The 17041-nt window shown below is 40.4% G+C and overlaps 1 protein-coding gene across 11 annotated transcripts in view; it reads left to right on the top strand.

Moving 5' to 3' along the window:
- Positions 1-1511: 1511 nt before the first annotated feature.
- Positions 1512-17041, top strand: part of CHRDL1 (chordin like 1) — a 95725-nt gene continuing 80195 nt past the window's right edge. For all 11 annotated transcript variants that reach the window (XM_040265088.1, XM_040265085.1, XM_040265083.1 and 8 more), the window contains exons 1-2: positions 1512-1735; positions 4274-4367. In XM_040265088.1, the coding sequence (XP_040121022.1) occupies positions 1544-1735; positions 4274-4367 (286 nt within the window). In that variant the 5' untranslated portion in view covers positions 1512-1543. The remainder of the gene's footprint in view (positions 1736-4273; positions 4368-17041) is intronic.

The following is a 17041-nucleotide window of genomic DNA, read 5'->3' as shown; positions in this document are numbered from 1 at the left end:
CATCCATTGAGTCAGTGATGCCATCCAGCCATCTCATCCTCGGTTGTCCCCTTCTCCTCCTACCCCCAATCCCTCCCAGCATCAGAGTCTTTTCCAATGAGTCAACTCTTCTCATGAGGTGGCCAAAGTACTGGAGCTTCAGCTTTAGCATCATTCCTTCCAAAGAAATCCCAGGGTTGATCTCCTTCAGAATGGACTGGTTGGATATCCTTGCAGTCCAAGGGACTCTCAAGAGTCTTCTCTAACACGACAGTTCAAAAGCATCAATTCTTCGGCGCTCAGCCTTCTTCACAGTTCAACTCTCACATCCATACATGACCACAGGAAAAACCATAGCCTTGACTAGATGGACCTTAGTCGGCAAAGCAATGTCTCTGCTTTTGAATATACTATCTAGGTTGGTCATAACTTTTCTTCCAAGGAGTTAAGTGTCTTTTAATTTCATGGCTGCAGTCACCATCTGCAGTGATTTTGGAGCCCCCCAAAATAAAGTCTGACACTGTTTCCACTGTTTCCCCATCTATTTCCCATGAAGTGATGGGACCGGATGCCATGATCTTTGTTTTCTAAATGTTGGCTTTAGGCTAACTTTTTCGCTCTCCTCTTTCACTTTCATCAAGAGGCTTTTTAGCTCCTCTTCACTTGACCCAGCAATCCCACTACTGGGCATACACACAGAGGAAACCAGAATTGAAAGAGACACATGTACCCCAATGTTCATAGCAGCACTGTTTGCAATAGTCAGGACATGGAAGCGACCTAGATGTCCATCAGCAGATGAATGGATAAGAAAGCAGTGGTACATATACACTATGGAATATTACTCAGCCATTAAAAAGAACACCTTTGAATCAGTTCTGATGAGGTGGATGAAACTGGAGCCGATTATACAGAGTGAAGTAAGCCAGAAAGAAAAACACCAATACAGTATACTAAAGCATATATATGGAATTTAGAAAGATGGTAATGATAACCCTGTATGCAAGACAGCAAAAGAGACACAGATGTATAGAACAGTCTTTTGGACTCTGTTGGAGAGGGAGAGGGTGGGATTTTTGGGAGAATGGCATTGAAACCTGTATATTATCATATATGAAACGAATTGCCAGTCCAGGTTAAATGCATGATACAGGATGCTTGGGGCTGGTGCACAGGGATGACCCAGAGGTTGGTATGGAGAGGGAAGTGGGAGGGGGTTTCAGGATAGGGAACATGTGTACACATGTGGCAGATTCATGTCAATGTATGGCAAAACCAATACAATATTGTAAAGTAATTAGCCTCCAATTAAAATAAATAAATTTATATTTAAGAAAGAAAATATTCCAGATATTAATACTGTATTTATATTAATACTCTATATGTTGGAAAAATCTTTTCCCTGTTTCTTGCTTATCTGTCTTTTCATTTCAATTTGATCATCAGTGCCAACCTTACTGGGTCATTGTAAAATCAAATAAGGAAAGCATATAAAACACTGAGCCCATTGTAGGGGTTCTGTAAATATCATCTATGCCTCTTTCCTTGATGTAGTCTAAAATGGATGGAACCTGTGATTGCTCTCGATTTTGTGATTGGGCTATGTTTTCTAACCAGCATATTCTCCATCTCCTTCCTCACAGATTCAGAGACATATTGTGTGTTTCAAGACAAGAAGTACAGAGTGGGTGAGAGATGGCATCCTTACCTGGAACCTTATGGGTTGGTTTACTGCGTCAACTGTATCTGCTCTGAGGTACAGTCCCCAGTGGCATGTGATTTCAGCTTTGCTCTTCAGCAGGCAGACATGTTCTCAAGTGCCTGGATGTCCTGGGAGCATGAGTGATTAAAAACCTAAAAGAAGTTAGGAGGCAGATTGCAAGGAAAAATACACATCTCTTGTCTTTTTCTTCTATTGCTTTTTGGCTTGATTTTCATGGGATCTCACTGAGTATTTGCTGTAGATACTTAAGCGGTCTCTTAGCCGAATGATGTAGGACATGGAAAAAGTAGAGTGCAGGAAAAAGCTCAATATAATGCCTGGATCATAAGACAACATTGTTTTTTAATATCATTTTCAAGACTGGCCATTATCTAGGAGATTAGGACAGATTATAAACTGGTTCACTGGAAGAATGTATTTTATGTGGTTTCAATGAATGACTATAATTACTAATAGGATTGAGGTGTTGAAACCTTGGCCTGTACCTGGTGAGGATTAGAGTCCTCTTGGCTTTGCCTTGGCTCCTGTCCAGTTACTCAGAGAGGCATTTGGATAGCTTTGCAGTAGACAAAGCAGGACCACAGCTACAGTCCATCTTTCTGAGCAAGCCTCTTCTGTCATATGCTAAGCTAGGGTTTCTCAGCCTCTACACTCTTGATATTTAGGGACAGATAATTTCTTGTTGTGGGGAGCTGTCCTATGTATTGTGAGATATTTAACAGCACCCCTGGCCTCTATCCACTAGAAGCCAGTAGTATCCACCCCAGTTGTGGCAACCAAAAATATCTCAGGACATGCCCAAGGTTACTTGGAGAGCAAAGTGGTTCCTGTTGGAGAACCAATGTACTAGGCCAACTGGGAAAAGAGACCTTATACTCGGCCTTGAGAATTGAGAATTCTGAACATATTAGAAAGAATTTTCAAGACCTGCCTCTCACTTGAGACCTCATGGAACAACAGAAACCCCTCACTAGTGCCCAGGAGTCCTCACTTGCAAGCCTGATTCTTTTGCCATTTGAACAGAAAATTGGGCTTTCAGAATTTTGAGCATATGGAAACCTAACCTTTAGGCAACCTTAGGTAGTCTTAAGAGACTGCAGGGCTCTAGAATCAAGACAGACCAAGTTTCCAACCCTGGCTCTGCCACTTCTGAGCTGTGTTATGTTAAGCAAGTTATTTAACCTCTCTGAGATTCCTTCAGCTTCTTCTTTAAAATGGTATAGTGGTATTACCTATTTCATAGGATTATGACAAAGGTTAAATTTACTAATCTCTCTCAGTCAGTGCATTAAAACAATGCTTGGTCATAGTCAATATTTGAGAAATGCTAACTGCTGTAACATTACCATCATTATGGTTATTATTTTTATTAATGTATTAGCTCTAGAATAGAAACCAATGTAAAGCATTAAGAAGGAATCAGTTTGACCTTAGCCAGGTGGAGTAGTTTCTGATATGCTCTGGTGATCTTACTTCAAGATGATATCACCTGGCTCCTAGGAGTGTGACATATAAGGAGGCTCCATGGTGTTTCCAACTGTAGTGCTCCAAAAATGTATTCTAGGAAGTATGCAAGAAAAGAAAAAGAGTTGTGGTAAGGTTATTCAAATTTGGATAAAAGAAGCCTGCATCTTTAAATGGCTAAAGCAGTTATTAAACAGAGTATCTAGAGACTGAGTAAATGCCTGGTATGGTGTGATTACGTCAGATTCTTGACCCGATGCATTGGAAATGGACAGCTAACCCTTGGGGACTGAGGCTTTGCTCTCTGAAGGGCAGTGAAAATGTTAATATAATCCCAATGCCAATGGCTCAAGTGCTAGGCATCTTCTCCCTCCATCGTCTTCATCACCCTCTTCCCTCACCAGAGCCTGATGGATATAACCCTTGCTTCAAATGAGTTATGGATGGAAAAGTTTAATGCAAAATTGGTTTCCAAGGTCTTCCTTTGTTCTAGCAATGGCTGAAAGCTGTCAGAGCTAGGGATCTTGTCAGTGTAAATCAGACAAGGACCCAGTCGCCCCCTCCCCTAGTCATACTAGCTAATCAGCTCAATTCCAAACTCTAGCTTCCTCTCAGAAAAATTTTAACTTGCAAAAGAAGTGAGGAGAAGAAGCACTCAGCTTACTGGATCAAGGCAGAGTTATATGGACTCCAGAATCCATGTGCTAGGGCTCTCTCCTTGCCTAGGGGTGGGTAACAGCTCAAGGGACCCATCACTCATTATCCCTTCCTTCCATGGCACTGGGCAGGTGATTATGAAATCCGACTAGGCTCTGGGAACAGACGTGCTGAGCTAGGGAATGGTAGAAACATCACAGAGCCAAGTCAGAAGAAGCTTCCCAGTGATTGCAGGAGGCTTTGTAAACTTGGGTAGTAGTGACCCTTAGAAAAATACTCCAATAAACTTATCAGAAAAAAAGAAATAAAATGCTGATTTCATTCAGTTTCTCAGCAATGCATTATTCACTGTCTGAGTGAGTCCCTAAAGGACTGTTTCCCAAATTGGCATGATCCCAGTGACCTCTGAAAGACATTTATTTTGTTGTCATTGTTGCCTCTCTCTTTCAGAATGGGAATGTGCTTTGCAGCAGAGTCAGATGTCCAAGCCTTCATTGCCTGTCTCCTGTGCACGTTCCTCATCTTTGCTGCCCTCGCTGCCCAGGTAAACCAGTTTGCCTCTTTCTTTCCCAGCTGTGGTTTTCCTTCCTCTTTCTTCCACCCAACCCACCCCTTCTCCCTAATTCCCCCGAAGCAGAAACTTCCAGACAGGAATAACAATAGGACATTTTCAGGCAGCCTGCATCATCCCCTAAATACTGTTTTTTTTTTTTAATTTACTTATTTATTTATTTTTTATTTTACTTTACAATTCTGTATTGGTTTTGCCATCCATTGACATGAATCCACCACGGGTGTACATGCGTTCCCAAACATGAACCCCCCTCCCACCCCCTCCCCACAATATCTCTCTGGGTCATGGGGCACATTCTAGGCTCTAATAAGTTATTCGACTGAGGATGAGATGGCTGGATGGCATCACGGACTAGATGGACGTGAGTCTGAGTGAACTCCAGGAGATGGTGATGGACAGGGAGGCCTGGCGTGCTGCAATTCATGGGGTCGCAAAGAGTCGGACACGACTGAGCGACTGAACTGAACTGAACTGAACAAGTTTTCATTGGGCTTTTAATCATTTGAAGGTGCCTATCAATTGAGGGAAGGGAATTTTGGCCCAGAGATTTTTCTGTGATAAACAGCCTCTTCCTGCCATGGGCAGCGGACACCAGGAGAGTTGTAGCATGGAGGCATGTGTCTTACGCAATTAGTGCTGGAATTGCATTTGAGCATAGCTTCTAATTGAGGAGGGGCTGTTCATAAATCAAAGGAGCTGAACCAATGAGGTTTATGTCAGTATAAAGCTGCTTTCTGGCTGAATGGTCACCTCCTCCAGATTGTACAGTTATTATGTATATATTGTTCAGAGCAGCGCTAAGGAGACAGCAGGCAGATACTTTTTCACAAGGCTATTAGGACATCTACCTTCCTGGTTGGCAGCTAGGGTGTTTGTCTGAGGCAGGGGCTCCCTCAGTGATACTTTGTTCATATCTGACTGACACCAGGCTCCCACACCAGAGGAGTGCAAGCATGGAATGATTCAGAAAATGCCTGTGGGCCCGCCAGCAATCCTAAGAAAAGCTAAGTGATCGTTTTAGCACCTGGGCAGTATAAGCTTTGTTGTCCTATAAGTTGACTGTTTCCCTCAAGGACAGAGTTGGGATCCATGGGTGGACTTTGAGGGGTTAGTAAACCTTTTTAAATTGTTGGCAGTTTTTGGTGTAACAATGTATATGTGTAAATTCCTTTAGAGAAGATACATAGCTTTATTGGTATTCCTAAAGGGGTGTACATAACCATAAAAACATGAAGAACCATTAGTCTCCGTCATACATGGTGTTTTTTTTCAAGTAGTGAGGAACTTCCAGAACTTACAAGAGAGAAACAAAAAGTGTCAGGGCAGAAATGGTAGGACTGAGGCCAGGAATGAGTTCAGTGACAACTCAGTTAACTGAAATGTTACAGGAACAGAAATTTTATTGAATGGAGACCCTTTTCGTCCAATGGAGACCCAAACCCTTTTTGTCACCACTTTTATAACTTATGCTTTCTTACCTTGATAAATGGGCTTCCACAGTGGCTCAGCAGTAAAGAACCCACCTGCAGTGCAGGAATCACAAGAGATATGGGTTCAATCCCTGGGTCGGGAAGATCCCCTGGAGGAGGGCATGGAAACCCACTCCAGTATTCTTGCCTGGAGAATCCCATGGACAGAGGAACCTAGTGGGCTACAGTCCATGGGGTCTCAAAGAACTGGACATGACTGAAGCAACTTAGCATGCATGCACCTTGATAAATACACTCTGATGAACATCTGGGGTTCTTTCTAGATGTCAGAAGATCATGCCGTGTCACAGGTTTATTATTCTTAGTATTGGTTGCAGTAGTATATGCTTTAATATATGAGAGACTGACTTGGCATGTGATCAATCTTAAAGTTATTCTTGAAATAAATCCCTAAGAGAGGTTTACTATTTTTGCATGTGTTTATTTGCTTCTTGGGCTTCCTTGTTGGCTCTGTGGTAAAGAATCTGCCTGCAATGCTGGAGATCTGAGTTCAATTCCTGGCAGGAAGATTCCCTGAAGAAGGAAATGGCAACCCACACCAGTATTCTTGCCTGGGAAATCCCACGGACAAAGGAACCTGGTGGGCTACAGTCCATGGGGTTGTAAAGAGTTGGGCATGACTTACAACTGAACAACAACAACAACAACATTTGCTTCTTCTGTTTAAACTGGATTACAAGGGTATAGCATGGGAGGATTCTTTTTTTTTTTCATCTGCCAGGTTGCCTGTCAAATAGCCTTATAAAATCTTACCCCAGAAGTGTCTAAAAGTGGTCTAATGTCATAGGAATTGATTTAAATGGCTGTGGAGAAAATATTCTTCCCTAGGAAGGAAATTGGGGCAGGGCCCAGACACAGAGCATAGAGTGGAAGTTCACAGAGTGGAAGATGACTGTCATCTACCCCAGCTGCATAAATGGAAGCAAGTCCTAAGAAGAAAGGAAAGTATAAGCTAGCAGTTCTTTTAAGAGAAAAAGAAAGTATTAAAAGAATTAAGATCATAAGTCCCAGAAATGAGAAAATAGAGAGAAATAAACATCATCATCTTTAAGACTTAAAAGATAGAAACAGCCGTTCATTTTCTTTGCCTTCTTGTTCTTACAGGTCACTTCCTTGTGAGTTCATTTTTCTTTCTAACTGTAACCTTTAACAGTTCTTTCTGTAGGTAGTGGTCCTAATATTCCTTAATCCTTATATGCAAAAATGTCTTTATTTTGCCCTCATTCTTGAGTGATAATTTGGCTGGGTATAAAATTATAGATTCATGTTTATTTTCCCTCAGCCCTTTGAAGATATTAATAAATAGTTTCATGACTTCCTTTGTTTGTGGATAAGAAGTCTGCTTTGATTATAATTCTTCTATACATAATCTGTCTTCTTCTAGCTTTTAAGATTTTCTCTTTTTCCTTTGATGCAAACAAGGAGGTGTTTTGATGTATGATTTATTTTTATTTAGCCTGCTTAGCACATGATTTTTTCCAGCCAATGGACTCACATTTTTCTTCAATTTCAAGTCATTATTTTTGTGAAAACAATATTTTCTTCTATTTTTTTCCTCATTCTTAGCCTTGTCTTTGGTGTATGTCATTGCATTTCATTTAATTTAAGCTCTGTGTCTCTTAATGTCTCCTTTATTTTTCCCCCTAATGATATATTTGTATACTCCCTGTAATGATATATAACTTCAACTTGGCCTTCTAATTCATGAATTATTTCTCCAGCTTTTTCATGCCTACTATTTAAGCTGTCTGTTGGGTCTTGTTGTTTTATTTTTAAAAACTGTATTTCCACCCATTTTTTAATTATATGTAAAAAATATCTACATCTTGCCATTTTGTAAACCCCTGTTATTGTTTCTTGAGGTCTTGTTCTCTTATTTATTGCTTTAAGGTATTTAAATATTTAAAGTCTATTTCTGATTGTTTATGCATATTTTCAGGTGTGAATTCTCACTTTTGTTAGATTTCTTGATAGCTTTCCTTAGTTCCAAAGTTCCCCTTGTTTTCTAAAATTTTTGTCTGAAACATCATCCATGGGTTTTCTCTTGCATAAGTCCTTCCTTTTCAGGCCTTGTAGCTTCAGTTCAGTTCAGTTCAGTCGCTCAGTCGTGTCCGACTCTACAACCCCACGCATCGCAGTGTGCCAGGCCTCCCTGTCCATCACCAACTCCTGGAGTTCACCCAGACTCATGTCCATCGAGTCGGTGATACCATCCAGCCATCTCATCCTCTGTCTTCCCCTTCTCCTTCTGCCCCCAATCCCTCCCAGCATCAAAGTCTTTTCCAATGAGTCAACTCTTCACATGAGGTGGCCAAAGTACTGGAGTTTCAGCTTTAGCATCATTCCTGCCAAAGAAATCCCAGGGTTGATCTCCTTCAGAATGGACTGGTTGGATCTCCTTGCAGTCCAAGGGACTCTCAAGAGTCTTCTCCAACACCACAGTTCAAAAGCATCAATTCTTCGGCACTCAGCCTTCTTCACAGTTCAACTCTCACATCCATACATGACCACAGGAAAAACCATAGCCTTGACTAGACGGACCTTAATCGGCAAAGTAATGTCTCTGCTTTTGAATATACTATCTAGGTTGGTCATAACTTTTCTTCCAAGGAGTAAGCATTTTTTAATTTCATGGCTGCAGTCACCATCTGCAGTGATTTTGGAGCCCAAAGAAATAAAGTCTGACACTGTTTCCACTGTTTCCCCATCTATTTCCCATGAAGTGATGGGACCAGATGCCATGATCTTCGTTTTCTGAATGTTGAGCTTTAAGCCAACTTTTTCAGTCTCCTCTTTCACTTTCATCAAGAGGCTTTTGAGTTCCTCTTCACTTTCTGCCATAAGGGTGGTGTCATCTGCATATCTGAGGTTATTGATATTTCTCCTGGCAATCTTGATTCCAGCTTGTGCTTCTTCCAGCCCATCGTTTCTCATGGTTAAACCAGGTCGTATGTTGTTGTCCCACCTTGGACTCCATCATTCTGGATAGTCTGCTTCTACCTCTGTTTTCTTGTGCAGGGCTACTCCTTGGATTGGGACCTCAGCTGCAGCTACCTTTCTTGGTCAGTCAGTCCATGCGAGAGAATGAACTTGGGTGGGCAAACTATGTCAGCCCTTGTTTACCTGTGAAGAGTGTGACTCTAAGTCCTCAGACTTACATAGGAAGCCATTTGTAGGCCGTAGTTCTTGCCCAGCTGCGTGGATATAGCTATCTATATCTGGTCCAAATGGCCAGTGGAGCATATCGTGTTGGCCCTCATTTATTGCTGTACTTTCCTTTTGCCTGTGTTTTATTTAATAGAGTTTCCTTTTATTTCTGAGGATGATTTTGCAGTTTTAAAGTTTTATTTATTTATTTTTTACTTTTATATTTCATCTCTTACTCTTCTTTGGAAAATAGCACAGCATTTTCTCGTGCTCACTCTGCCATATTGACCTGGAATGCAAATCAGCAATTTTTTCTTTCTGTTGAAGATAAAACAAGAATAAACAGGTTTAAACTATAGCAGAGAAGAATGGAGTTTGATAAAAGACAGAACTTTAGGACGCAGTGATTGTTAAATCCTAGAATAAATGACTAAGGAGAATTTTAGTCTCTTTACTGCATGTTTCTGGAAATAAAGAGATATCCATCCATCTGAGATAGAGTTGGCATAGTTTTGCTTTGAGACAGGGCAGTGGATGTGATGACTTCTCTATATTCCTTCCACCCCAATTATTATTAGGCATGAGGAAACTCATGCCTTCAGGGCCACAGGAATGTTTGGTCAAAGGAAGGTGCTCTAGTTTTGTGTCTTAACCCAATGGAAAGCACTGTGATGAAAACATCTTCACTGAAAAATAGAATATTTAAAGCCAAGGTAATGAGCAAGTTCTATATCAAAAAGGGAAATCAAATAAGGGAGCCATATATCCAAGGTTTTGTATGCAATCTTACAGCCATATCAACTTCAGGGAGTGTTTACTGGGTAGTGATGGACTTGGTGGGAAGGTCCTACCTGCCATGGCTAGAGCCCATCTTCCACTGGAGGAGACAGAGGAGACTTTACCCCCCTGTCTGTTTCTGTGTATCCCATGGCTCTTGCTTTCTAAACTTCTTACCCCTTGAAATTTCCAAGGTTCTCACCTGCATTTGAGCTTATCTCATGTAGCTCCTGCTGAACCATGGAAATCAGTGTATGCAGACTACTTTTCCAGAATTACCAAAGAGAAATCTAAATCAATTCTCATGAAAAGCAAGTGAAAACTTTTTCTCCAGCACTTCCCTTGGTCTCCATGGTAGAGGTTAAGTCTTCGTCACATACTACAGGGCTCTACTGCGGCCAAAATGGCTGGTAGTACAGGAAGGGTAGAGCATTCTTAATAAGAAAGTCAAGACTGTACTGGAGTCAGAAAGGTCATTAAATTCATCCCAGTCTCTAAGCAGGAGTCAATCTATTATCCCTAAAGAGATATTTGTTGGAAATGGAATTTCATATCTTCTCTTTTGAAGGGAATTGAATGGTAAAGGGGAAAGGGGGAGAGAAAGAATATGACTTGTTTCCTTCTGTTCTTCATGTACAATTTTATCACCAAGAAATGACTTTTGTGGTGATTAGGAGCCTAAATCATGAAATTATGTAACAGTTTTCTTAATTAGTCATTCCATTAATAATTTGTTATTCAGAATGGATAAATTTTGGTTCCATTAGAAGTAGTCCAACATTCCTGGGTCATTAAAGAGCTGTTATAAATTTGCCAAAATATCTGACTTGATCTATTACCAGAGACTTAATCTAGTGTTTCCTTTAGGCTAGATGTGAAGAGGTTTAGTTCTATGATATGGTTTTAGTAGAGAGAGTGACAGTGTGGTTTTGCCACGAGAGGCACTCCTCACCCCAGTCTTTCACATTCCAGTTAGGTTAACGAAACACCCTTTCCACAAATGCCCTGTGCTCCCATAAGGAGATGCTGGAAGTCCTATGCCATTTCTCTCTCAACAGGAGAGCTAGTTAGCAAATATAGGCATTTCTGCTATAATGCAATATGTGCTTTTCTGAAAATCCTCCCATTCTGCAAAACTGTACACTGAAAAATAACAGGGCTTAGGGAAAAAACAAAATTGGAGCAGACAATTCTGAACTTGTGCAACTTTATAACTAGAGTACTAATAAAACAACTATACTAATAAAATACTAGTGTGGTTTAAAAGGCATCTTAGATTTCTAATAAAAAATATTACAGTAAGTAGAGACTTCATCCTTTAAAATGGTGACTTTAGCTTGAAGGAAGGAGGTATAAGAAAGGGTTTAAGCCATTGAGTTATAGAGACAAGAGAAAAATGCCCAAGATCAGAATCATGTGATAAGCATTTGGAAGACCAAGCATATGGCCAAACCAAGCCAAGAGGAAGAATGTGTGGTGAATAGCAATAGGATAGAGTACTGTGTCCTTTCGTGGTTTACAGAATTTCAGTTGTGTTAGTGTATACTTGGCATCTAGTTACTGTCTCTTGACTGCAAAATACGAATTTGCTGAGAAAAATCATGTCTGAACCAATGCAATTTCTTTTTTTTTTGCAATTGCTATTTTATATCAATATCATTTTCTTATCTACCACTTACATATGAACATGTTTGAAAAACACAAGTCTATACTCTAGCAGAAACAAACTATGTAAGATAGGAGGTAGCTATGTGGCATTTGGCCTTGGACAGTTTAGAGTGAGGGTTGCACATCACTCAGCCACTCTGAATCTTTTCTTTTGGTCTGTAATCGCTGCCCTGTCTCCACTTTGTATTCTTGTACGTTTGTATAAAAAGAGGAGTCTAATTGTAGGACTATGTCTGTTTCCATGTCTGTGACTTCCAGTGTTTCAGGAATCAAGTAGACAAGTCTTTTTAGCTCCCTCCAATTGTTTATTTTTTTAAAGGGTAAAAGTTCAAGAGGGAAATGTATCTTTTTGTTGTTGTGGTGGTAAAGTACACGTAACATAAAATTTATGACTTTGCAGTGTATAATTCGTGACATTAAGAACATTCACAATGTTGTGCAACATCACCACTAACCTAGTTCCTGAAATTTTTTACCACCTCAAAAAAGGAAACTCTGTGCCCACTAAATAGTCATTCCCCATTACCCTCCTGCCTTAGCCCCTGGCAACCACTGATTTGCTTTCTGTTTCCATGGATTTTATTATTCTGGACATTTCATATAAATGAAACCATAAAATATGTGACCTTTTGCATCTGGCTTCTTTCGCTTAGCATAATGTTTTAAGATTTATCCATGTTGTAGCATTTATTCCTTTTAGTGATTGAGTAATATTTCATTGTATAGATATACCACATTTTGCTTATACATTCATCAGTTGATGGACATTTGAGTTGTTTTTACCTTCTGGCTATTGTTAATAGTGCTATGAACATTCAGGTGTAAGTTTTTGTGTGGCATATGTTTTCTGTTATTTTGAGTATATACCTAGAAGTGGAATTTCTAAGTCACAGGGTAATTCTGTGTTTAACTTATTGAGGAATCACTTCCAAAATTTAAAACCATCTCATTTTTTTATGATTCATGTCTGCTGCCACCTCATGTCTGCTGCTGATTGCTACTGTTGCCATCATCCATTTTTGATCACCATTGTGCTCTTCTTGCTCTTTTTGCTCTTTTCTGAATTCTGTATTCACTTGCCTCCTGGGTTTGATTGAAAAAGATCAACTCCTTTTACATAGTAACAGCTAATTAGCATCTTATTTTCCTTCAGTAAGGGAACTACAAAAGTCATAGTATACAAGATGATCAATCAAGGGTCATTTCTTTTCATACAAAAGATTTGTTTTATATGGCTTTGAGGGATCTTCATTCCCTGACCAGGGAGTGAACCCAGGCCATTGGCAGTGAAAGTACCAAGTCCTAACCACTGGACTGCCAGAGAATTCTCAAAAGATTGATATATTTTTAACAAAACTCTTTCTGAGTCCAGAGCTATCCAAAAGCTTGAGGATTCTGGGATGTTGGTCTCTGGGATAGCAGAGGTTATACTTTACTGTTGTTATTGTTATTATCATTGTTAGCATTCTTATACTGATTGTTGAGACGTGGCCACAGAGATATTCGCTATTGATCAGTAGGCCCTCCATATCTATACTGACTGCCCTATTAACTCTTAGACCTCTTTCACTATCTTCCATGCTTTATTTCCATTATTTTCCTCATACACTTGTTCCTTGAACACTGCAGAGTATAAAGGGCTAAAACTTCTCCAGGAAAGTGGCACTTAGCTTGCCTTCTACCAGGTCAGGTGATCTTTGTATCTGGTAAACCCTGGGGATTTAGTTGCTTTTTTAAAAAGAATATGATTTCCTATTTGTATTTGAGGAGCCCTTATGCCCCTGGAGAAGGAAATGGCAACCCACTCCAGTACTCTTGCCTGGAAAATCCCATGGACAGAGGAGCCTGGTGGGCTACAGTCCATAGGGTTGCAAAGAGTCAGACACGACCGAGCGACTTCAAAAAACATGCCATATAAGAACAAGACATTTAGGACAGGTATGGCTTTCTGTCATGGTAGAGCACAGCTCTTCTCTTTCTTTCTATGGATGTTAATCAAAATTGGCCCCACGCAGAGGTGAAGAAGGTGGCGCATTATTGAGGAATACTGAAAACCCCCATTTGTCTGAAATAAAATCTTCCATGTGCTTGTTATATTTTTAAAAATCTCCACCATTACAATCACTCTTCTGGGTTAAGACACTGTTTCCCAAAGTTTGCTGCAGGGAACATAATTTTATGGGATAATGATAGGGTTAACTAGAGAAAACATTTATATGGTCAAATAAACTCGAGAGTTTCTGGATTAGAGAAAGATAAAAAGGTTTCTTTTTTTTTAAAGATAGGTTTCTTTTAATACAGGACTTCTCAGAGCCTTTAAAATATTAATATGCATTATGGATCTATAAGTGAGAGTATGGGATGCAGTATTTTCCAAACTTATTCAGCCATGGAACTTATTTTTGGCTGTGTGTGCCGCATGGCTTGTGGGATCTTAGTTCCCCAACCAGGGATTGAACTCATGCCACCACAGAATTCCTTGGACCTTTTTATTTGTAGAGCATTTTGAAAGATTAGTGTTCTTTAGTATATGTTTTAGGAAGTCTTTGGATTGTGCCATTCCATTTCTAGAAGCTATTTGTAGTAACAAGCTATTGAGAATTCCATGGACAGAGGAGCATGGTGGGTTATGGTCCATGGGGTCACAAAGGAATTGGACACGACTGAGCAACTAACACTTATTGGTAAATATAGTATCTTAGTTTGGAGAAGTTCATTCGAGTAGCAAGCTGTTTTAGAACAGGACCTCAAATTCATGTTACCCAAACTTTAGCATTCTTAAAGGGATTTGATAAAATGCAGACTGCCCTACACTAAAATTTCTGATTCATTTGGACTGTTGAGGGTATTCTGCATTTTAAACAAGTACTTGAATGGTGGATGACATAGGGTAATAGGGCCCAGGGGAAAGCTTGATAAAGGAGGTCAGGAGCACAGCCTTCAGAGAGCAGTCCTGGGCAAAATCTTGGAGAAGAGGCCCCTGCACATCTGCAGAGAGCCGTGGGCAACTTGACAACATTGTTTCTCTGGTAATGGGGAGCACAAGCACACCGGAAACATACTTTGCCTGTGTGACACTCCTCTCAGATCAACCCTGCAGTGACATGTACTCACTGTTCCCTCTGGCTGGCCTCCCTACTCTCCCAGAGTTCCCACCCAACGCTTTTCTCTTTTGCCATCCTCCACATTCAGAGCCCTTGGCTGTCAGGTCCAGAAAGAAGGACCCTCCGTGGGGAGCTCACCCCTTTACCCCACCCACTGTCCATGACTTGTTGGCGAGAAATGAATGGCATTTCTCGGAATTAGCCCAGGAATTTCTGCTGATAAACAAATGAAACTCTCAAAGGGAAAAGCAATCAACATAGTTTGAAATAAAATCAGTGTTTTCAGTTTAGTCTGTTTTCAACTTAGTTTGAAATAAGAGTCACATCTAGGGTATTTTGAGGAAAGGATTAGTAAAATGTCCTTTAGGGAGATTTCTTCCTGGTTGCAGGGCTGATCCAGAGATTAGGGCCTGCTTTCTGAGTAAGCAGAACAGGAGATGCTTACCTGCATTTCCTATGACCTGTCCAGCTAGCATTGTGTCAGACTCCTCCTCTTCCACCCTTCTTCCCTGCTAAGTTACCTGGTACCCGAAATGCTGTTATTCTTAAAGCTTCATCTTTTTATTTCAGACTTTGATTCCTGATAAAGTCATCTCTCTTTGGAGGTGATAACTCTTATTAATCACTTTTTAAAACTTTATTTTTATATTGGGTATAGCTGATTAACAATGTTGTAATAGTTTCAGGTGAACAGTGAAAGGACTCAGCCATACATATACATGTATCCATTCTCCCCCAGACTCCCCTCCTATCCAGGCTGCCACATAACATTGAGCAGAGATCCCTGTGCTATACAGTAGGTCCTTGTTGGTTATCCATTTTAAATATAGCAGTGTACATGTCCATCCCAAACTCCCGTACTATCTTTTCCCTTCGGCAACTGTAAGTTCATTCCCTAAGTCTGTGAGTCTTATTAATCATTTTTCATTTGACCAGCACACAAGATTTAGAAAACAGAATCTGATGGTAGTGAGTGGTGGTGGTGAGGAGATCCTGAGGCCACTAACCACAGGGGCAGGAGCTGGGTGGATGTGGTGGGGGGTTGGATGGGGTGGGGGAGATATGAAAGAATAAGCCAAGGAAATCAGGCTTTCAGTTCAGTTCAGTTGCTCAGTCATGTCAGACTCTTTGTGACCCCATGGACTGCAGCACGCCAGGCCTCCCTGTCCATCACCAACTCCCGGAGTTTACTCAAACTCATGTCCATTGAGTCAGTGATGCCATCCAACCATCTCATCCTCTGTCGTCCCCTTCTCCTCCCGCCTTCAATCTTTCCCAGCATCAGGGTCTTTTCAAGTGAGTCAGTTCTTCCCATCAGGCTTTACCTTTTGTATAGTCCTGCGGAGAACAAGCCTCTCTGTATTGTCAGAGATAAGTTCTTTATTCGTGGCAGAAGGCACAGTGATTTCTAGAATGAGTTGCCAGCTCTCAAGCTTTTCACTTTGGTGGTGTTAACTTAAAACCAATATGTTACAGAAGTAACCGAATATCCTTGCTATCTGTCGCCTAGAGCCAAAGGGTTTCACTTCAGGGTTTTGGATGCAAAATGACTATAATCCAAAATTTTACCAGATTATTTGCAGCCACTAAGATAAATAGCGGTCTTTATTAGAGTGATTTTCCTCTTGATTTTTGTATCTAGATTTTTACACTGTCAGCTATTCCCTCAAAGTGATTTTAGAAACTGGCGGACTGGGGGTGTCAGTTATTGAAATCTGTTCCAAAATCCACCTCCTCACAAGACTCCATTTTTTTGGCCATAAATGTAGTCTATTTTAGAAATATCTTGATGTGTTGTCTCTTGTCTTTGCCACATACACACTAAGACCCAGAGAGTGGGAAGTGATCCAGCAATAGGTGTGTGGCTGCTAAAACAGGGTTATATTTTTTTAGGGCTGCACTCCCTGAATTGGAGAGAGGTTATGAAGTATATATACTGTATATTTAAAAGAAATGGATAAATCCAAATTGTCTGCAGGAGGGGGACGAAGAAGGTTTTTGGATATTTTTTTTTAATTGAGTAGAAAGGGGAAAGACATCAAACTTGGGAGTGGAGATTATTTTTAAAACAGAGAGATAAGGTAAGTGTCCCTGCAAGTTTAGTTTTTCTGTCCTTTAGCAAATTCATGCAGCTTTGATGTCTTCACATTTATGAGATCATGCCGTCAGGGATCTAAGGTCAAATCAGAGTCCACACTCACCACCCTACCTTTTATAAGCTGTATTCCTTCATTATTTTAATAGGTGGAAAATGGGGGATTAGGGTTAGGGAGCAGAAGGAGCAGGGAAATGTGGCTTGCTTTCTTCCTCACTTTGTTTCTCTATTTCCCTTGCTCCCTCTTCCTTCCCTCTCTTTAAAAATCTTTTTATTTGTGAAAATTTTTATGGAATAAAGTATACATATATTGTAATAAAATTTCCAATTTTAATCACTTTCAATTGTATAGTTCTGTGCCAA

This window comes from Oryx dammah, unplaced genomic scaffold (assembly GCF_014754425.2).
Source record: "Oryx dammah isolate SB20612 unplaced genomic scaffold, SCBI_Odam_1.1 HiC_scaffold_23, whole genome shotgun sequence".
NCBI classification, from domain to species: domain Eukaryota; kingdom Metazoa; phylum Chordata; class Mammalia; order Artiodactyla; family Bovidae; genus Oryx; species Oryx dammah.
This window is presented reverse-complemented; position numbering and strand designations above follow the sequence as displayed.